This window comes from Prionailurus bengalensis, chromosome B1 (genome assembly GCF_016509475.1).
Source record: "Prionailurus bengalensis isolate Pbe53 chromosome B1, Fcat_Pben_1.1_paternal_pri, whole genome shotgun sequence".
Classification (NCBI taxonomy): domain Eukaryota; kingdom Metazoa; phylum Chordata; class Mammalia; order Carnivora; family Felidae; genus Prionailurus; species Prionailurus bengalensis.
The window spans coordinates 70,721,154-70,744,812 of record NC_057344.1 but is presented as its reverse complement, the minus strand read 5'-3'; the positions used below and the strand labels follow the sequence as shown (position 1 = coordinate 70,744,812).

The 23,659-nt window shown below is 35.4% G+C and overlaps 1 protein-coding gene across 5 annotated transcripts in view; it reads left to right on the top strand.

Moving 5' to 3' along the window:
* GRIA2 (glutamate ionotropic receptor AMPA type subunit 2) overlaps window positions 1-23,659 on the top strand; it is a 160,337-nt gene that overhangs the window by 77,920 nt on the left and 58,758 nt on the right. For all 5 annotated transcript variants that reach the window (XR_006295089.1, XM_043566738.1, XM_043566713.1 and 2 more), the window contains exons 3-5: window positions 3,204-3,443; window positions 16,656-16,852; window positions 21,188-21,241. Coding sequence is in view for 4 of the 5 variants with exons in the window: in XM_043566738.1 (XP_043422673.1) it covers window positions 3,204-3,443; window positions 16,656-16,852; window positions 21,188-21,241 (491 nt within the window). In the remaining variant the exon portion in view is untranslated. The remainder of the gene's footprint in view (window positions 1-3,203; window positions 3,444-16,655; window positions 16,853-21,187; window positions 21,242-23,659) is intronic.

Sequence of the window (23,659 nt, the reverse complement as noted above, 5' to 3'; positions counted from 1 at the left end):
TTGTTTTAATCTTGAGATGATACACAAAATACCTCAGCTCAAGTCAGCATTCTGATTGATATCTGTTGTAAATCTCAGTGATATCCTTATCATGTTTGGGAACGGGGGCAGTGACTGAGAGGGAAATGAGCAATGTTGACCAAATGACTGTTGTATGTGTAGCAAAGGGACATTAAAAGGGAAATATTTAGAAAAACAAGAAGATATCTACAAATAAGACAATTGAATATGTAGCACGAAGAAGTAAAGGACAAAGGAGGAGGGTTTGGATGGACCAAGGATAGTCAAGAAAGAAAGGCCAATGTTACAAAATTATGCTCATTGGAGAATTAGCTGATTTGCCTGAAAAAAAGTGCCTTTTGAATCAGGTGAATTGTAATTTCTTGAGAAGTGTTGTACAGCTTGTGCCTGTTGTTGGGCCGAAGCCAAGTGTTTCCAGATGGCCACTATAACCAGGAGGCCCCTTGACAACTCACTTCAGAGTCTAAAACAAATGGAAAATGAAAGGTATGGCTCCTTATTAAGATTGTCTATTCATTCAAACGGGGGCATCCTTTATCAAGCATTCTGCTGATGCTGTGGCTGCTATTCCCATCACAGAAGCTATTTCACTTAAGATGAGAAGAAGAAGTCTCATTAATAAATCATATCGCCCGATGTTCCTATAGTATTTAGATGACATGCCAACACTTCACAGGAAATGAAATAAAATGGATCCAGAGAGAATTTTATAGCAGTTTCCCCTCTTTATATGTCATATGGAATCATCAACTTCTGAACAAACTTAAGATTTAAGATGTACATGTCAGTACACATATATCTATGTATAAAATAAGAAATCACCACAGGATTTGCCTAGAAGGTCTTAACAATGAAAGGGTTTTTTCACGTATGTGAAGAATGAGCCTAGTCAAACACATTAAAGGTTGTTTTCAACTTCTGTACTCAGATGAGGACAAATTATGAACATAAATAAAGGGCAGAAGTTTCATCTCTATTTTATGTTAAAGTGTGAAATGTAAAGAAATATATTCAGTTGTTTTCTGAGATATATTAAACTATTCTCCAGAAGATTGGTAATAAAGAAGGAGATGTTGATTGATATATAATACAGATATAACCTAGAAATCCAAGAAACTTTATGTCAGAAAGATAGGAGTGGGTTGAAAATTAGTAAATATGTAAAGGAAAATGGGTATATTTGATAAATAAAAGTCACTCAAAGAAATAGCCTGTCTTGCTTTCCTTTCCTTTCATATCATATATAGTTGCTAAAAATTATTGCCTATTATGTACTGATTGTCTGGAATTGGTTATTAAAATCTGTATGTATTTTAGCAATCCTGTTATTCATGAAACACATCTATTTTTTCTACAGATATTTTATTTCTGAAAGGGAATAAAATTAAATACGATTGTATTGGTCTTATCCCTTAAATGGGATTAATTAATTTGAGAAGATGGTTGGTATTATGCTCTGGGTTGTTAGCTTATGTTACTGGATAGTTTATTTCCATTCCTTGGATTGAACTGATCCTTGAGATTAAAACAGTATCAGCTATGCAATCATTTAAAGCCATGTGGTTGACCTGAATTGGTGGCTTTAAACATTGTGGCATGGGTGGTTTCTATAGGGAATTTCAGAGGAATCAGTCTTGGACAAAGTAACCCTTACTTCTCTTAGAGATAGTTTCAAATTTGTGTTTCAAAAAATCATTCTGGCCCTATTGTGGAGAATTGAATGGAGAGGAAATATTGGAGGAAGGAAGAAAGATGGGGAGGTTTTCCAGTAATCCAAGTGAGAAAAGCAGTATTACCCATTACTTAAAAGCATGGACTTCGGCTCCAGACTGCCTATGTTTTAATACAGCAATCTTCCACTTACTAGCTGTATGACTTTGGGAAAATAATATAATCTTCCTGTGTTTCAACTTTTCAATCAAAATTCTTATTTGGGAATAATAATAGCTCCAGCCTCAAGAGTTCTAATGAGAAATAAATGAGTTAAAGTACCGTAGATCATGCCAGGCACAAGGCAAGTACAGTGTAAGTAGGGGCCATTAGTGAACTAGGATGATTGGAATGGAGAGACAAATAAGTGGTCCACATCTGAGTATATATAGGTATTAGGATAAACGATAATTAGTGATAGTCCAACTGTGGGGAGGGGGTAGGAGAAGGCATTGTCATATGTCATTTACCAAAATAAAAATATCCATTAGAAGGTAAAGGACTGTGGAACAATGGGGACTTTCAATTAAAATATCATTTTTTTTTTAAGAATCATGGTCCTAAGTCAAAATATTTTGGTGATACTGTTTGTTTTGTATGGAGTAGAACATACAGGTAAGTTAAGTCCCTGAGAAAGATTAAAATTAGAAGTTCAGAACTCCATTTAACTGCTACTTGACTTGAGAGAGCCTAAGTGAGAGGTCTCTTTCTGGTGAGACCTGTCTCTTTGTGTATGATGTGAGTCTTGCATCTGTTTTCTCCTAAAGAACTTTCATTCAGCCTTAGAACTCTTCATGTGCACTCTGACCTTCTAGTGTGAAAGCGTCATTAACACAATAAATCCTTTTAAACAATCAGATATTAGAGGCAATGAGATGTTACGAATGTGTATACATGTCAGGTAATTGCACTTTGTTCTTTTTATACATAATGATTGTTGCTTATACTTTTTTTCAATAGGGCTGTCCTAAAATAGTTGCCACTTACAAGATTTGTTCAAGAATAATGTATATATTTTCTTGCAGCAAAAATTACTTTTTAATGCTATATAATTCTTTGAATTCCTCAGAGAGAGTGCTAAGTAAATGAGTGTCCATACATTGGTTGGATCGTTGATATACACTCCATATTTTTTCAGTTTGATTATTTTATATTTCATATAAAGGGCATTATGTTTTTTAATGTTTATTTTGGAAAGAATAAGAGAAGAGAGAGAGAGAGTGAGAGTGAGCAGGAGGGGAGGGGCAGAGAGAGAGTGACACAGAATCCAAAGCAGGCTCCAGGCTCCGGTTAGCAACAGAGCCCAACTCGAGGCTCAAACTCACCGACTGGGAGATTATGACCTGAGCTCAAGTCAGACGCTTAACCGACTGAGCCGCCCAGGCGCCCCAAGAGGGCATTTAAGTGTTAAGCAAATCTGTGTGATTGTATGCCAATTTCAATGATATATCTTTTCTCTTTTTCCTATTCAGTCTGCTCCCAGTTTTCAAGAGGAGTCTATGCTATTTTCGGATTTTATGATAAGAAGTCTGTAAATACCATCACATCATTTTGTGGAACGCTCCATGTCTCCTTCATCACTCCCAGCTTCCCAACAGATGGTACACATCCATTTGTCATCCAGATGAGACCTGACCTCAAAGGAGCGCTTCTTAGCTTGATTGAATACTATCAGTGGGACAAGTTTGCATATCTCTATGACAGTGACAGAGGTGAGTGACAATATCCCCATGTCTTTGCAGTGGGTCAAATTCAATGCCTACACTTGGCATTTACGTGTGATGTTATGGAGCTACACAAATGTATTAAAGTCCAAGGGTCACTTGATTTAATTTTGCTGTGTAAATGAATAATGCAATTTGAAACGCGGGAAACATAGTTAACAGAGTTAAAAAAAAAGTTGTGAACGTACAATTTAAAGATATAGACTCTGTCGACCCAATGTGCAGATGTTCAGTTGTCATTTAATAGCACTTTCTGTCATCAGCAGCCGAGACCCTATGGTGACTACAATCACCAGTCAGTGAATTGTCTGCCTTGAAAATGGGTGTAAGTAACACGTGAATAAATATGTAAATAAGAACTTCTAAGGAAATTAATAGCGATTAAATGTTTTCACATGCAAAAGTTTTATCAGGCAGGTGTGATTGTTGTTAACGGCGCTTTCAAATGATACCCCAGAATCTCTGAGAAGTTGAAGGACTGCTCAGGATCCACTTGAACAACTGGTGTGCAGTTTGACATAAGTCTTCCGACACCAGACCCACAATTTTCCATAATTCTAGGTTTACGATGAGATATTATTTATTAGCACACCAGCTGGATAGACTCTTTAGCTCATCATACTGAAGTCGTATTTTCAGGGGGAGTTATTTCCTTTGTGTTTCCCAAATCTCTTGTTGCAAAGCTTGGTATTAAGAGACCTGCTTGACTTGTATGTCATAGAATCCCAGATGTTCTTTATCGAAAATTTATTTATTTATTTGAGTGTAGCTGGCGCACAATGTTACATAAGTTTCAGGTGTACAACAGGGATTCACCATCTCTGTACGTTAGGCTACGGTCACCACAAGCATAGCTACCATCCGTCACCACACAACACTATTACAACACAACACGTTCTTTATGCTGTGCATTTTATCCCCATGACTCATTCATCCCACACCTGGAAGCCTCTGTCTCTCACTACCCTTCACCATTTTGCCCAGCTGCCTACCCCCTCTCCTCTGACAGCTATCCGTCTCTTTTCTGTATTCTCTGTTCTCTGTATTTGATAGTTTGTCCTCTGTATTTGTAGGTCTGGTTCTCCTTTTTGAGGGATTCTGATCCTGTTTGTTTATTCATTTGCTTTGTTTTTTCGATTCCACATCCGAGTGGGATCATGTGGTATTTGTCTTTCTCTTTCTGACTATCCCACTTAGCATACTACCCTCTAGATCCATCCATGTTGTAAGAGATGACAAGATCTCATCCTTTTCTTTTTTATGACTGAGTGATATTCCATTGTATACATAGCACATCTTATTTATCCGGTCATCTATTAGTAAAGACTTGGATTGCTCCTATATCGTGGCTATGGTAAATAATGCTGCCGGAAACACAGGGGTGCATATATCTTTTCAAATTAGTGTTTTCATTTTCTTTGGAATCTCAGATGTTAACTATTCCTGGGTCCATGATTTGGCTTCAGTGGGTCTGTGTACTTACTAAAGCTGTATGAACATTTTGGGCACGTGTTTGCATATGCATTTTTCTAAAGGCAGTATCCATAACCAAACCCCAAAAGGTTAAGAACCACTATTTTAAGAGCACCTAAGTACCAAACTGTGCTTCCTTTGGCAGCTTGCTTCCTGGAATATTGAAAGGTTCAAATGAAAACCAGAAGTCTGTTTCGACCAAGATAGGGCACCTTGTTAACCCACAAGGGCAGACAAGAAGAGAGCCAGCCGTCAGTCAATTCTCCATTGATCAGTTTGTAGTCATTTGGGGCAGCAGTCCCATCTGGAGTGCTCAAGCTAGGTGTCTGATTCTCTGCCCCTCCTCCAGGTCCAGGGAATGAGAACGCTCAGTGGAAAAGCCTGTCAGCACTCTACAAGCTGAAAAGAGTTGCTATGTCAACTACTTTTCCCCCCTGCTTTGAGAAGGGAGAGCTTTGCTATTCCTCTGAGGAATGAAAAACTAAAACAACCATTTAGAGAAAATATGGATTGCAATGTGCTGGATGATTCGGAAGCATACTTCTTATTAATGTGATAAAAGGTCTTACAAAACTGACCTTATTCATGGTCTTCCCTCTTGCTCTCTGCCAACTCCTTAAGCACTCTGTTATGTTAATAAAACTAGCCTGCCATCCGGGAGTATTCTGAATACCTCTTTCACCCTTGCATCCTGTTGCTGTAATTTCTGCCACCCAAATATATTCTCTCTCTGGACACTCTTTTTCATTGTCTTCATTCCAGGCCAGGCCACCAGCATGGGTTCATTTTCTCATCCTCCCCATTTCCACACCTGTTTCTCTTTAATCCATTTTCCACAAAGTAGCTGGAACATGTAAATGCTTTCCAATGCTTTTCTGACCTCATCACTCCTTGGCTTAAAATGCGTCTCATCAAAATGAAGACACAGTTGAAAATTCTTAACATGGCTTTAATTAAGGTCTGATTCCTGGCAATTTATCCTGCTCACTCACCGAGTTAAATCTGTCTAACTAACCTTCTTTCACTGTCTCCACATGCACCAAACCACACTCTCTCGCCTCAGATCTCTGCACACAGCTCTAGTTCTTTCTCCTCCTTGGTGTCTTAGTCTATAGAGGTAGCATTTCTATAGCGCGATCTCCTAGTTATTCTCTCTCAAAGAAGTCTCTTCTTTTCCTACATAATACATGTCACAATTTATAATTAATAGTAGTATTCATTCTTTCACTCAAAAACTGCTACTGAGCCCCTACTATGTTCCAGGGACTGTTTTAGTCACACAGGCCAAGCATTGTCATTTATTTGGCTCTGGGTGTAAACCCCAGGAAGGCAATGTCCAGGCAGTAACCATTCCACTGGGTGTATAGCTTGTAATTGTACACACGGGGCTTGAGATAATACTGGAACAGAGCTGACAGTCAATAAATAGAATGAATAAGTGAATGAGTCAAGCATCTGTGTATTTTTTTAATTAATTAATTATTTACTTACTTGCTTGCTTACTTACTTACTTACTTTAGAGAGAGAGAGTGCCAGTAGGGAATGGGCAGAGAGAGAGCAGGACAGAGGATCTGAAGCGGGCTCTGTGCTCACAGCAGAGAGCCCAATGTGGGGCTCAAGCTCACGCAGTGTGAGATCATGACCTGAGCTGAAGTTGGGTGCTGAAACAACTGAGGCACCCAGGCGCCCCAAGCGTCTGTGTATTGTAAGTTTGAGATGATATTAGAAACTGATTCTCATCTGCTAAATTGAAGGATCAGAAGACGAATTCTCTTCACTGTTTGACAAGGTTGAAGGTGGCATTTTTACTTCAGGGCCATACTTCACCCTCACTGTGACTCCCTCTAGGTGAAACCGAACTTTTGAGAAAACTCATGTTAGACAACGGCTGCCACGGATAGAAAAAGAGAAACTCTAGTATTTGAAGAGAGATACTGAGGCTTTGGGAAATGATCAGGTGAAGATGGCTGAGTTTATATACTTGTGAAAGGAACCCAAGACATTTTGAGTGACTTTATTAGTACTTACTTCGGAAATACTCAATGAAAACGAAGTGATGAGGTAATATCAAGCTATGAAATTCATAATATCAAGTTATGAAAATGAAGTGATGCGGTAATACCATTTACATATTCCTATACATAACTTGATAGGAGTTTAAGTTCATCCATGGAGAAAAGAATATTGGTTACAATATCACTGCCCTTAATACAATATTAAGGACAGAATGGCTGTATGGACACATGTTTGAGGTGTTATCAAATAGCTGCTCCCATTTTAATAGAAGAGTATTACACTGGATTTGAAACTATTTTCAGAGATTAATGTGTACGACTCAAAATACTGGCAAAAACTTGATCTTTACAGTGTTTTACTTGGATAAATGAAATGGGATTTTGCTGATTTTTTTCTTAGACTGTCTTAATTTTCATAGCTTTGCCATCATATTACATCTTAAAAAAGTTCATTCGTGCAGTCATCGTGTGACTGGGTTCCTTTCCTTCGATCCTTAACCCATTTCTCATATACTTCAACGAAATGCCTTCTTCTTTAGTGTTATGTGATATGAGAATGCATCTTTGTTCCCTTTATCCATACTATGCATGCTTTAAAAATAGATTCCATGGTTTCATCTCTCAATATAGCTCTACATGCTCCAATTTCAGATAATTTGGTCTGTCCTTGATGTGGCAGTCTCTCTACTTCCTGGATTATAAAGGGTTTTTTTCTCTTAAGTTTTTAAGGTCTAATTTGAATTCCAGGTAGTTAGCATACAGTGTTATATTCGTTTCAGGTGTACAGTGTAGCGAATCAATACTTCCATACAACACCTGGTGCTCATCATAGTAAGTACCCTCCTTAATCCCCATCCTCTAACCCATCTCCCCACTCACCTCCCCTCTGCTAACCATCAGTTTGTTCTCTGTAGTTAGGAATGTGTTTCTTTCGCACACGCTCGCTATCTCTCTCTCTCACACACACATTTTTCCCTCAAGCTTGTTTGTGTTGTTTTCCACGTGTGAGTGAAATCATACGGTATTTTTCTTTCTCTGACTTGTTTTGCTTAGCATTATAATCTCCAGATCCATCCACGTTGCTGCAAATGGCAAGATTTCATTCTTTGTGTATACGTACCACATCTTCTTTACTCATTCACCAATCAACGGACATTCAGGCTGCTTCCATATCTTGGCTATTATAAACGATGCGGCTATAAATGTAGGGGTGCATGTACCCTTTGAATTAGTGTTTTTGTATCATTCGGGTAAATACCCAGTATGGCCATTGCTGGATCATAAGGTAGTTCTATTTTTTTTATTTATTTTTTTTATTTTTGAGGAACCTCCATTCTGTTTTCCACTGTGGCTACACCAGTTTATATTCCCATCAACAGTGCACGAGGGTTCCTTTTTCTCCACATCCTTGCCAATGTACGTTGTTTCTTGTGTTGTTGATTTTAGCCATTCTGACAGGTGTGAGGTAATATCTTATTGTAGTTTTGATTTGCATTTCCCTGGTGATGAGTGATGGTGAGAATCTTTTCATGTATTTGTTGGCCATCTGTATGTGTTCTTTGGAGAACTGTCTGTTCAAGCTACAAATAATTGGATTATTTGTATTTTAGGTGTTCATGTTACAAATAATTGGATTATTTGTATTTTGAGTGTTGAGTTTCATAAGTTATTTATATATTTTGGGTATTAACCTTTTATCAGATATGTCATCTGCAGATATCTTCTCCTATTCTGTAGGTTGTCTTTTAGTTTTGTTAATTATCTCCTTTGCAGAAATAATTAACCTATGCAAAAGCAGAAGCTTTTGATGTAGTGCCAATAGTTTATTTTTGCTTTTGTTTCCCTTGCCTCAAGAGACATATCTAGAAATAAGTTGCTACAGCCAATGTCAAAGAAGTTGCTGCCTGTGTTCTCTTCTAGGATTTTCATGGTTTCAGGTCTCAAATTTCGGTCTTTAATCGATTTTGAATTTATTTTTGTGTATGGTGTAAGAAAGCCATCCGTTTTCATTTTTTGCATTGTGCCGTCCAGTCTTCCCAACACCATTGTTGAAGAGACTGTCGTTTACCCATTGGATATTCTTTCCTGGTCTGTGAAAGATTAATTGACCACATAAGTGTGGGTCCTTTCTGGATGTTCTATTCTGTTCTATTGATCTATGTGTCTGTTTTTGTGACACTATCATACTGTTTTAATTATTACAGCTTTGTAATATAATTTGAATACTACAGCTTTGTAATATAATTTGAATTCCGGAATTGTGATGCCTCCAACTTTGCATTTCTTTTTCAAGATTGTTTTGGAAATTTGGGGTCTTTTGTGGTTCCTTACAGATTTTATGATTATTTGTTGTAGTTCTGTGAAAAATGCTGTCGGTATTTTGATAAGGATTGAATTAAATGTGTAGATTGCTTTGGGTAGTATAGACATTTTAACAATATTTGCTTTTCTAATCCATAAGCATAGGATGCCTTTCCATTTCTTTCTATCATCTTCGGTTTCTTTCATCATCATTTTAGAGTTATCAGAGAATAGGTTTGTCACCTCTTTGGTTAGGTTTATTCCTGGATATCTTATTATTTTGGGTGCAATTGTAAATGGCATTGTTTTTTAAATGTCTCTCTCTGCTGCTTCATTATTGATGTATAGAAATGAAAGATATTTCCGTACATTGATTTTGTATCCTGCAACTTTACTAAATCCGTTTATCAATTCTAGCAGTCTTTTGGTGGAATCTTTTATGTTTTCTATGTTAGTATTGTGTTAGTATCGTGTTAGTATCGTGTTAGTATCTATGTTAGTATAGTTAATATAGTGAACATTTTAATTCTTCCTTACCAATTTGGATGCATTTTATTTCTTTTTGTTGTTTGATTGTTGTGGCTGGGACTCCAGTACTCTGTTGAATAAAAGTGGTGAGTGGATAGCCTTGTCTTGTTCATGACCTAGGGGAAAGGCTCTCAGTTTCTCCCCCTTAAGGATGATGCTGGCTGTGAGTTTTTCATAGATGGCCTTTATTATGTTGAGGTATGTTCCCTCTAAACCTATTTTGTTCAGAGTTTTTAATCATGAATGGATGTTATACTTTGTCAAGCATGTTTTCCTCATCTATTGAAATGATCATATGGTTCTTAACCCTTTCTCTTATTTATGTGATGTATTATATTGACTGATTTGTGAATATTGAGCCACTCCTGCAATTCAGGAATAAATCCCACTTAGTTGTGGTGAATGTTTTTTTTTAATGCATTGTTGAATTCAGTTTGCTAATATTTTATTGAGAATTTTTGTTTGTATGTTCAGCAGGAATATTGGCCTGTAGTTCTCTTTTTAGTGGTGTCGTTATCTGGTTTTGGTATCAGGGTATTTCTGGCCCCATAGAATGAATTTGGAAGTTTTTCTTCCCTTTCTATTTTTCAAATAGTTTGAGAAGATTAGGTATTAACTCTTCTTTAAATGTTTGGTAGAATTCACCTGTGAGGCCATCTTCTCCTGGGCTTTTGTTGTTTGGGAATTTTTTGATTACTGACTCAATTTCTTTGCTGGTTATCGATCTGTTCAAATTTTCTATTTCTTCCTGTTTTCGTTTTGGTAGTTTATATGTTTCTAGGAATTTATTCATTTCTTTTAGGTTGTCCAATTTGTTGGCATTCAGGTTTTTTCCAATTAAAAAAAATTTTTAACGTTTACTTATTTGTGAGAGAGAGACAGAGTGTGAGTGGGGGAGGAGCAGAGAGAGAGGGGGACACAGTATCCGAAGCAGGCCCCAGGTTCTGAGTTGTCAGCACAGAGCCTGACGCAGGGCTCGAACTCACAAACCTCGAGATCATGACCTGAGCTGAAGTCAGATGCTTACCGACTGAGCCACCCAGATGCCCGTGGTTTTTTTTCCAGTTTTTAATAATCTTTACTTTTCTAAGAGTTAGAATTAAGTAAACATACTGGTAAATTTTAATTTCTAAATATATTAATTGATGTTCTTTTAAGCAGCATAGGGCCCAAGCATGAAAATGGCTGTCGAACATTCTGCCCCAAATATGAACTGCATGAAAAAAAAAATTAAAATGTTCTGTGCTTTGCTTATTGCACTGCTGTTAACTAAGACGGCCACTTACACCCTTCCTGCGTCCAACTTTCCATCAAAATACAGGAGCAACATGTCCAAGAGTCCACATCCCAATTATTAATGAGGAAGAACATAGACGCATCCTAGCCTTCGTAGAGGTCATCTCTGACTATTTCAAGTTTGCCCACGAGAAGAGTGCTGAAATGTTCATTTGGCACTTGTGATGTTTTAGGACTGCTGGTGTCTTCTATTTATCCAGGCAGCAGCCTGCCACTCCTTGATGACCCAGTGCTCTTCCTAAAAGCTGCATTATTATTACTTCATAGACAGTCAGTAGATGGATCTTCAATGCAGTTTGAACTATACAGTAATGGGCTTACCTGTGGTAATACATTAAATATAGTTTCATCTTTGGATATATTTGTATTAAATTTGAACCAAGACTTTAATTGAAATGTGTTTTTTTTTTAATTTATTAGTTCAGTGTCAATAAGGTAAGAAGTTAACACATTCCTATTCACAGTAAGTAAAACCAGAACTAATGCTTTATATCTTTAGGTCTTGATTTTGATTTTGAGCCATACTATTTGTTCCCTGAAGGGAAGGCACTTTGATTCCAGTTCCAAGAAGAAATCATGCATAGAATAAAATTATAAATTTCTTTTCAGATGTTCCTGAGAAAGTCAATGAGGGAAATGTATGTTAATCTAATCTGGCCTAGGCATGCTGCCATGATTTAGTTATCATAAATATTAATTTCTGTGCCTGAAAGATGAATAAGGCCAGTGAATTTTAAATGGAACAAAGAAAATGTTTTTAAGAAGAAAGAAATAGTCTGTATGAAATATACCTATTTGCAGTAATCATTTTTAATTCTACCCACTAATGTGCAAACTAAAACACTTAAACTTTCCCTGTCTTGAGGCTGATGGCTTTTCTATAATTCTGTCATAGTATTATTAACACTAGCTCAAGATGAAACTGTGAAGCACTGATAGTAATACTTTGGTAGAGTTTTAGGGAGATTGTCAGCTTACAAATAGGTTATACAACTATAACTAGTCTCATAACAATTAGGCAAAAGAAGTTATGTAATTTAACCAAACCTAGTCTAGCCATTCTTTATTTTAGTCAAAAGTCTTGAGAATTTATAGAACTTAGAACTTAATTTTAGACCCTTATAATATTCTTGAGATGCTTCAGAACATATTTTCAATATATTTATAATGGGAATATTAATTTTCTGGTTTTTTTCCTATTTGTAGATAAACAACTGTATATCTCAAGTTTTCTTTGTTCCGAGTAATTCAGAAATCAGTCTCTGCTATAAATCAAATATCCTGTTATGATATAGATATTAGAGTAGAATAACTTTAAATAAAACAATATTTATATAGAAATCCCACTGTCCATACAAGCTTATATTCTGATTAAGGGATAGAGGTATTTATAGATAGTTTTATGGTAGTTTGTGTGGAAGGGAAAAGTCATTTATTACCTCAAGTAATAGTTTCTCCCCTAATTAGAATATGGTATCAAGAGACCAAGCACATGAATTTGTGTTAGGTTTGAAGAGATTCATTTCACCTCCATAGTTGTCACATGTATTTTCGGTGATTTTTAAATTTTAAATTGATCTGTTAATTTACAAGTAATCAGAATTAATGCAAAACTCTTAGTTGTAGGGAAGACACAGGTCAAGTTGAGAGATTGAGAGATCAGTTACTATTACTGAGTAAACAAATCTAAAAATCTCCTCAAATCATGAGTCAGACCATGTCATGGATTATGAGTTACTTCTGGCTGTCGCTAGGAGATGGCTTAATATTATTCATTGTCTTATGATGACACTAAAATAATCAAATCTTATATTGCACGACTTGAGCTATTTAGCTTCTTAATGGATGTATGTTTCTAGGCTTCATAGGTTACCAAATATTAATTCTGAGAGTTTTGAAAGCAGAAGATCCACACTAACTGTGAGTTACTTTAGACACATAGAATGAATGAGTTGAAAACTCAACAATTTCTTTAAATACATTCTTATTAATTTTATATGTCATCTCCATATTCTTTGACATGATCTGCCAATACATGTTAGGTATAGATATATCACTTGAAACCCATTTACAAATTGTTATTTATATATTGAAAGATGGAACAGAATATCAAGCACTTGAAATTTCAGTATGTGGTAAATTTCATGATTAAATAAATACAAAATGAATAATTTATTGCTTAGAAGTAAGGAATCCCACTTGCAAGTGCTATGTGATAATATGTGGATAGCATATTGAACATCATCCATGCATGTAACATTTTTAAGAGGTAACAGGGAAGAGTTAGTTGCATGAAGATTGAAATGTGGAAAAGTAGGGCTGAGATAGTAGAAGAGGTTTAGAGAATTATCTTTTTTTCCTACTCAGAAGACTGGATAGATTTAATAACTGTTTTCAAGCACTTTGAAATCTGTTGAATTGATCATGATGACCAGCTGTATGCTCTGTCTTCACTGATGATGAAAAACAGGAAGAGGGTTTGAATTATATCATGGAAAGAGTTAATGTATTTATGGTGAATGGAAATCATGGGTGACCCATGAAGTTTTTAAAGAAGTTTTGTCATTAATCGATTTTTTTTACAAGGAATGTGGTCTTTTGTTTAAATTATCCCTTCAGAAATTCTTATGTACCCTACGTTTTTTGGTATAAGACTAGACAGAGGAAACTTATTGTTGTTTTGCCAAAAATCTGAAATTCACTTTAAGTTCAATTTATGGCTCAATTTTCCAATTTGAAATAAAAATAAATTATTTTCAATTTTCATAATGAAATATTTTAAATAAAAAATAGAGTGAATAAAAGAAGACACCCAAAGACTCTTTTTTTATTTTTATTTTTTTGGAATGTTTTTTGGTTTTGAAGGAGAGAGAGACAGAGTGTGAGCAGGGGAGGAGCAGAGAAAAAGGGAGACACAGAATCCAAAGCGGGGCTCCAGGCACTGAGCTGTCAGCACAGAGCCCAACGTGGGGCCTGAATTCACATACTGTGAGATCGTGATCTAAGCTGAAGTCGGACGCTTAACCAACTGAGCCACCCAGGTGCCCCGACCCCAGGCACTCTTAACTCGGCTATGTTAATGACCAATATACAAGGAATCCTGTATTATCTATATCCTTTTGCCCTTCACAATTATTTTGGAACCAATACCGGACATCATGTCATTTCATCTGTACATATTTCAGTTTGTATTTTGAAAGAATACTCTTGTTTTCAACATAACCACAATATCATTGGCATATGCAGGCAGATTAAAAGTAATTCATTAATATCATCATCTATTTTTCCCATAGGTTATTTGAATGAAGATAAAAATGAGGTCCGTATCCCCCAATTGTTTAATATATCTCTTAAGTGATTTGTAACATAATGTAGAGTTTCAATTTGATGGTTGCTGACATTATGATATTTAGTGTATTACTCTGCTGTATATTCCTTATGGATTGCTGGGTAGATCTAGAAGCTTGATAAGACTCACGTTCACTTTTTTGGCAGGAATACTCCACAGATGGTTTGAATATTCCTAGTTAGAGACATGTAACTTCTGTTCATCTCTTTTTGTGTGTTGTTAGCAACAGTTAATGATCGTAACCTTGATTCATTGATTCACTACGTGTACAACATGGTCATAATTCTAAATCTATATACCTTCATCATTTATTAGCTGGAGTCTTTCCAAAAAGGAAAACCTGTCTTAATTAATTATTATCCTGAGTATAGTTCATATAGGAAGGGCAAAAAAAATGCATGTTTTCTTCCTTTATTTACCAATTTCAGAATAATAAGTCAGCTCCTAGTATCCCTCAAAGACAACCAGATATTTAGATATATATTTAAATGTCACTGACTCAATTTCTTTGCTGGTCATCAGTCTGTTCAAGTTTTCTATTTCTTCCTGTTTCAGTTTTGGTAGTTTAGATGTTTGCATATCATTAAGAATTCATGGATTTAAAATATTTTATGTATTTAAAAGTCTTCTGCAGTTATTATTCTTATTGATACCCAAATTGCCTCATCTTTACTTAAAGGGATCTTTATTACATTGGCTCCTGAGTCCTTTGACACAATGCTGGTAGTTTGGGAGGGCTTCCTTGCATTTTGTATCACAAGGTGTTCTAGGCTAATCTTAGGTACGCTTGGCTGGTGTTTAGGCAGTGAGAGTTTTAATGATGTTTTCCAGGTACTATAGTTTTAACATTTAATATGTTTTTTTTAATTTATTTTCTATTTTTATAAAAACATTTTTATTTATTTATTTTTGAGAAACAGAGAGAGAAAGTGAAGGAGAGAGTGAGCACATGAGTGGGGGAGGGGCAGAGAGAGAGAGAGGGAGAGAGAGAGAGAGGATCTGAAGTGGGCTCCACAGTGACAGCAGCAAGCCTGATGTGGGGCTGGAACTCACATATCATGAGATCATAACCTCAGCTGAAGTAGTCAGACGCTTAACCAGCCGAGCCACCCAGGTGCCCCTATAGGTTTTAACATTTAGAATACATTTATTTTTGCCACAATAAATGGATTTAATTAAAGTTTAGTACATGAATAAAATTTATAGAGCACATTAGGTAAGTCTCACATTTTATGGGTAAAAAGGAATCAGCATTCTTCTGAGAAAGATGCAGTTCTTTCTGGAATCGGGAAGATGATGTGATAAGCCCTGAATTCTTTTTGGAACCCAGATTCTGTGTTGTTCATTAAACTATTAATAGAAATGATGCATTTAGGTTGGCCGTGAAGAGCTGGAGTGATGTGGAAGACAAGTTTATGTACTGCTTTTCCAAGTGCTAAGCTGCAGATTTAACTTTAGGCAATAAATTCACAAATTGAGGTAATGTACAAACAATTAAAAATAAAAATAACATTTTCTCAGTCGTATGATGCAATAAGCAAAATTACTACTAACTATGAAACTGGTCTCATAGTTTGGGAAATTAAGTAAATGTAACAAGTCTGTGTTAGAAAACCAACTGCTACCATCTGGTTGATAGGTGAACATTTTAATCCCTATGGGATCAGTCCCAATAACAATAACAAAAAAAAATGATATAACAGAGGCTGAGGAGAAGAAACTGCTGATTGGGAGACATGACAGCCTCCTCGAGATTATTTGCTCCTGTGCTCACAGAGACTCATGTATATTTGTCTCCCTGAAAGTGTTACGACCTGCTCAAGGATGTTAATTGGAAATGATAGAACGTCATATGTAACGGAACAGTCTTTTCCATTCTGTAAGAGAAAGAAATGTGTGCTCTGTCTTTGTATTTCACTTTAACCAAAGGTATCACAGACATTACTCTTTAGTAACACCAGAAAAGAAGACAGCTGAGAGAGCTGAAAGAAGGGGAGACTATTTATCCCTCCAAACTCTTTCCATCAGAACAATAGCATGTAGATAAAAGAGTTTCTGATGTGAAGTGGAAATAAGTCAATGTTGATAAAGATCGTAGCCGTAGCTTTTTAGAGGAGTCAACATCCCCTCGGTTGACGAAAATAGCAGCCTTAAAAATATATCCGCCGTCGATTTCACAACATAATTCTGAGTTATTTAAGTATCTTTATTGGTCATCATTTTTCTTTGCCTTCCTAGGCTTATCAACGCTGCAGGCAGTGCTGGACTCCGCTGCTGAAAAGAAATGGCAGGTGACTGCTATCAATGTGGGAAATATTAACAATGACAAGAAAGATGAGACGTACCGATCACTTTTTCAAGATCTGGAGTTAAAAAAGGAACGGCGTGTCATCCTGGACTGTGAACGGGATAAAGTAAACGACATTGTAGACCAGGTTGGCTATGCTCTGTTTTCTAATGGCACCAAATATAGAATGTGTGTGCAATGTCAGCATTTGCAATGAGTATTTGTGTGAGGTGCTTGAACAGCAGTTTTTACTTTATGGTTTATGTAGGATGCAGCAGGGATCATCAATTAAATTATCTCCGGCTTCAGTTAGCAATAGCAGATGGTCTTCAATAATGCTGACACATCATACTAATCATTAAATATATTCGATATGTAATTCCTGACTCTTATGCTTTATATGATAAACATTACCTTAAACTTTGATATTTTTAGTTGGAAAATTAAAATTTTACTTGTTGAACTTTTTAGGCATAAAGAAATAGCCACATTAAGTGAAATTGAGGCTGGGTTCAAAGGGAAAAGTGAGTAGTTCATGAATTCTTTGGCAAAACATGGAGTACTTCAATCAGTAGAGTGCAGTATGGAACATTAAGTCTATATTGTTGTCTGGATGGGTGTTTGTCTTCAGAAAAAGTGTGTATATGTTTTTCCAGGAATCATGTTTTTCCTCCTAGTAGGTAGATTTTATATCACCATAAAGCTATTAATCTATGAAATTAAAATATGTAGGAGAGTCGTATTCAGTCTGTGTTTGCTGTTTGAGAAGTTTACCGTACGTAAGGATGTTTTATCTGTGCTTATTACCACACCGCCTTGATTCCATTTAAGATTTTTTGGGGGGATAGGACAGCCGTACAGTGATATCCTACTGATAAAAATAAAATCCACTGTATCACATAGATAAGGTAAGTGACCAGGGATGTTGCTGAAGCAGCGGAAGCAGCATCATAATTTACTAAGTTAAGGTTTGCCTCACTGGATATCTGCTTTTCCTAACTTGTAGGTGTGTGTGTGTGTGTGTGTGTGTGTGTGTGTGTGTGTGTGTAGTAGCTTCTAGGGATAATGTAGGATTGGAAGAAAAACATGCAGTTAAGCATGCATTTCTTGGCCCTTTCAGCCTTTGAGGAGACAATTAGATTCACTAATTTGTATAACACAAAGCATTTTGAAAACATAAATGTTGATGAAGCCTTAATTGATATGTAATAACACAGGCCCTAAGACATACAAAATGGATCTCACATAAAATATTAAATAACTGGATAAAACTAACTTGTTATGAGAAAGGGCTAAATGTTATATGCCAGAGAGGTGAACAATTTCAGTAGAAAAGTCTTGGTTCCTGTCTCAGGAGATGGAGTTAGGGTTGTTTTTAACCCGAAGGCCTCTTGTTCAAATGTGAACTTCAACAACTCATTTGAATTTCATAGGAGATTCTCATTAAAACTGAATTTTAATAATAGTCATTAGTCTTTTGTTTAAAGAATTTATGTATTCATGACTCATCATATTAAATGTTGGTGAAAGCCGTTTTGAAAATAATTATTTCTAAAACTAGAAGAGAGAAACTATAAGAGAAATTGGGAATACATAGAATGTAATGTTTTGAAACAAATATACGATGATTAAATACATGTCTATATGGACATCCGTTCAAAATGTACAGAGATTTTGCACATGCATGTTATTTGTGTTTTCATAAGACACTTTTGAATGTATTAAATGAGTGTGTACAGTGGTTGATTGCATCATTCAGCAAACATTTATTTCAGACATCCTCTGTGTCTAGAATGAGAGATGCAAAGAAGGAAGAAAGAGTGGTAACTTGGGGCACCTGGGTGGCTCAGTAGGTTAATAAGCATTCGACTGCAGCTCAGAACATGATCTCATAGTCCGTGGGATCAAGTCCCACATCAGGCTCTGTGCTGGCAGTGTGGAGCCTGCATGGGATTCTCTCTCTCTCCCTCTCTCTCTCTCTGTCCCTCCCCCACCACTCTCTCTCCCTTTCTCTCTCTCTCTTTCTCTCTCGAACTTAAAAAAAAAAAGAAAGAGTGGTATTTGTACCCCATGAACTTATTGTTTAGAGATGAAGACCAATTTTACTTGTCATATTAGAGTATTACAATTTATACAACAATGTGGTCAAAGAGCCTAGAAGAGAAAAACTATCTTAACAGTGGTAGGAGGATCAATGAAGGGTTCAAGCACATACTGGCAGCATGTGTCTGGCTTGGGTTCCTTCATTTACTCATTCAATACATTTCTTTGATTTTCTAATGTTTGCCAGACAGGCACCGTGTAGATCCAAGAAAGTAATGTTAAGCAAAACAGTCAAAACCCTGTTAAGGTGAATATTTATGATATATTTACAGAAATTAACGCATAAGTATAATAACGGTATATCTGACAAATGAGAACAGGATGTTATGAAAAAAACGACAGAAAAAATTTAGATTAGGAGATCATGGAAGGCCTTTGGGGAAAACAGTTTACCAAGCAAAAAGTGAGGTTGAAGTCCATTTCAAGAAAAGGAAACACTGTTTACTTATTCACTCTATTAATACTTATAGGAGAACAGAATTGCTGAAACTTTATTTCATAATAGCTTAAAGTTAGAAAGAATCACTTTGTTGATTATGCATGTTTTATCATTCAATAAAACCTCAGAGTTATTTATTTCCAGTTGTGGTTAGATGGGAAAGACCTGATCCATTAGAAACATTGAGAAATCAATATAAATTTGCTATTGTTAGTGCAATGCTAATGATTATTGTAAAGCAAAAATGTGAGTTAGTATGACCAGCACTAATTCCTATTTACGGGTAGAGTTAGTGAATTGTCGTATCTTCCCGCTTTCTCCCAGGGAACACTTAACTCAAGTAAGGGCTACTGGTAGCACCGTTTATACAATGTTCTGTTGTTGTTGTTGTTCCCAGAAGAAAGACATGCATGAGTCAGAAAGTAGAATGAACAGTAAGCAGAATCAACAGATGTCAGTAGGGTATGTGAGGGACACAATCAACTCAATTCAAGTGATGCTAATTAATATATTTTTCATCCAGAAGGACATCTGTTCCTTCAATACAGAGGGTTCATTTTCTTGAAAAAGGTGATTTAGTTTACCTAAAAATGGGTTAAAAATAATACAAGCCCTAACTCTCTTCCAACTAGCTATCACTTAACCTCAAAGGGATATCTGGTGGAATGCTTCCTAGGATTTTGCCCTTGTTCTTTAACTAAATGCATTGCTTTGGAGTACCTGACTTTGTCCAGGATAAGAGAAGGTCAGAGAAGTCTTCTCCCAGGAGGTAACATTGGGTTGAGATTCCTTGTGCTTGTAGCATTAATAAGACAAATGATATGATAGTGGAAAGAGCTTTCCTAGCAGAGGAAATAGAATATATAAAGCCCTGAGGTGATGGAAAGAATCCCTTTTGTGCACAAAATTACTGAAAAACAGGGCCGACGAGGCTCCAGTGTAAAGAGTGGTAAAAGCCTGGAGAAGCTTGCAAGATCATTGGACTTCTCAGCATAAATTAAGGATTTTGTCTCTTAACGCTGGAAGCAATGGGAAGCCACCAAAACAGTTTAATTAGGCAAATACGCTAATGATTTGAATGCTTGTGTATAGCCCAGGTATTTCATGCTTTCCATTGATGTGACACTTTTCTTAAAAATAAAAATTACGTTTTCATACCTAAGTGCTAGGACTACCACATGACCATTTTACCAAATTCAACTCTCTTTAGTTGATGTACAGGTCAGTGAAAAGTCACATTGATTCGGTAATATCCCAAACTGACGTGAGCATTACCAAAATGACCACTTGTTCCATGATGTGTGTATCTCACCATTGATTTTTGACTTAGATTTGTGGAGAAATATTAGCTTCTCTGATACTTTGCTGCCTCGAGCTGGAAATAATAATGTTCATTGGAACTAAATTATAAGCAATTCAAGATTCTTAAGATGGGAATTTTATTTTATAGATTCATATAAGAATTCTTTTATATACTTATTAATATTTTTTAAATGTGTGTACTACTATAAATTTGCGTGTCAGTGTGTGAATATAAAATCTCAGATGTTGGTTTCAGCTGTTTAAGGGTTTAATGAAAAAATAGCTTTTGTAGGAAGAAAACTATGGCTTATTATGGATTCATACATGTTTTTAGTTTTATATTTCTTAAGATCTTGTGATCTTATTTTCACTATTGACAAAACTGAGGTAATTATGTCTGTTTAGTTATTGACTTCTTGAAAGAAGTGATGATAAAGCACTAAAATGTATTGTTACCTTTTTCTGAGAGAAATAGTCACTGTTGTGATAATTATATCTTGTCAACTATGACTCCTCATAGAATATCAAAAAACATAGTAGATAAAATTCTATTGTTTTTTGCATTTGGGCCATAACATCAATAATTTTACATTTATGTTATTTGCATTTATTAAATAATGGTTTCTTTATCTTTGTTAGGTTATTACCATTGGAAAACATGTTAAAGGTTACCATTATATCATTGCAAATCTGGTAGGTGAATTAATTGATATTTATTATTTTAATAGAGATGTTTATTAATTATAAAATAGTTGTGAATGATCAGCATTTATCAGTGGTATTTTTAAAAACATATTGTGATTCTATTAATCAGTTAGAAATGATATTTTTCTGAATTTGTTATGTTTTGGATTTATTTCCTATTTTACATTTTCTAATCAATCTCCTATTATAAATTGTGTAAGAAATTAGAGAACGATATTTGACAAGTTTATAAATTGTCTTAAAAAGCATATTTAGTTATGGAAAAGTTTCAAAAATACATAAAGCTTAATTATTCAAACTTCCTCTTGGTTTTCATTGTCATGGTGTTTTTACATTTTTCCTTTCGTTCATTCCTTTAAAGTTTTTAGTATATATAATATTTGAAATAAATGCCCATTTGTGAGAATATCTCAGTGAAAAATTAAAGCTGGAAATGTCAAGAATATTAATATATTATATATTATTTATTTCTGATTATATACTTACTATGTAAGCAACACAATGAAATTGAATTCCTATAGCTGATGACTTTTTCATTGGGATTTCTGTCAGATTATGATTATACTGAATATCCAAGTGGTTAATTGTATCTCTCTCTTAAATATAATCAGAGCCCTTTAGAATTATCATTAGACATTTTTTTTTTTCAAAATAGGTTTTAGATCAGCAGTAAAATGGTCTTATGCCTTTATCACTGCAAAGGTTTATGTTCTTTAAAGAGGTATGATCTTCCTTGATGAGAATACCACCTTCCCCAACCTCTGAAAAATAGTGGGAAAAGGAGGGAAAAAATAAGAGCTTATTCTAAAAAGCATAATAGGGCTTGGGAAAGTTTTCATATCAACATAAGTGTAGATTTATTTCATGGTTTCTGGAATATCAGATTATTGTACCAGAAGACATTATTGTTGGTAATCATGGAGGAAAAAAAAAAAAAAACACCTCACAACTGATAAATACTGTTTTCACTAAAAGGTGGCCGCAGTGATTTAAAATATTAAATCTCAAACTTACATGCTACTGCTAGAAGTTGGTTGTTCAGGTAAAAATTCTGTTTGCCCATGAAATGGCTAACTACAATAAAATTCATCAGAACTTACCCATGAATATGTTATTACAGATCCTAAATGACTTCCCACCTGAGCAGCGAGGGTTAAAATAGATAAAACTCTGTATTCACTCTTTTCAGAACTACATTCTGTGCAGGGAACAGCCTGGACAGTTAGTCCCCTGTGTGAATTGTGCCATTTGATGAACAACACAGAGCCACATTGAAAGCCGTGATCTTTAAAAATGTCCAGATGGAGAAGATTATATTGGAACATTGAGAAATAATGACAGAAGGTGGCTCATCAATTTGAGAGTTGATATCTGATTCTATGAAAAAGGAAAGAAATGTACGAATGACCAAAGTAAAAAGATTAAAAAAAAAAAAATCAAAAAACAAGTTCATGCTGCTGTCATGCTTCTAGGGAGAAAAGTGCCTAATACTTTATCTGAATTCAAATTGTGTTCCTCCTTTTCTGAATACTTGGTATCTTCACCATATGGAACTTCTAATGAATCAGTAAATTCAAAGAATCTGAGAAAAGCTGTGGTTTCTGAGAACTAGAAGACATTTGAAAATTCCACTGACATTTCAAATTGAAGAATGCCATTCAGAGTGGAAGCGCTTTGGTCTTCCAAAATCTTGATTGGAAATGTCCCCTTTTTCCTATCCAGTGTGTGTTGAGAGTTAAAGGTGGTGGTTACAAAAGATAGTAAAGCCCTTTAGATACCACTGTTGATTAATTTCCTCAGGAATTGGTAAATGCTTGATTAAGCTCCCAAACACAGGTTGTGATTAAGTTCTTGATACAGCGCTTAAGAGGATGATTTGTGCATAATGTGACCAAGAAGTGGGCGTAAAGGGATCTACTTTTCATTTCCTCAATCCATAGATATGGACAAAAAGTGCTGCAACCAACCCATCCCTCCCAGACTATCTGCCTTACAGTGTGAAGCACATTTATCAGGGCGCCTCCCCCATGCATATGGAAATTCCAATAAAGTTTTTTTAGTGTCTTACTCTTAAATAGCCGAATAGAATTAGGCATTTGTGAAAAGTCTGGGCCATGAAGGATATAATATAAAACAAACAAATAAACAAATGAATGAATAAATAAATAAATAAATAAATAAATAAATAAATAAATAAAAGTCAAATAAACAAAAACAGGGCAGGCAGATAACACAAGACAAATGTTTAAAGTTATAATGGATATCTGCAGAGAAATAAAATATATTTTATCCAAAAAGAAGAGAAAGAGTGCATTATGAAAAAGAAAAAAAAAATCAGAGAGTAAGAAAGAGCTATGGGAAGGTAACTTTTTTTTTCCTAAGGTAACAAGTAAAATTATGTGACTT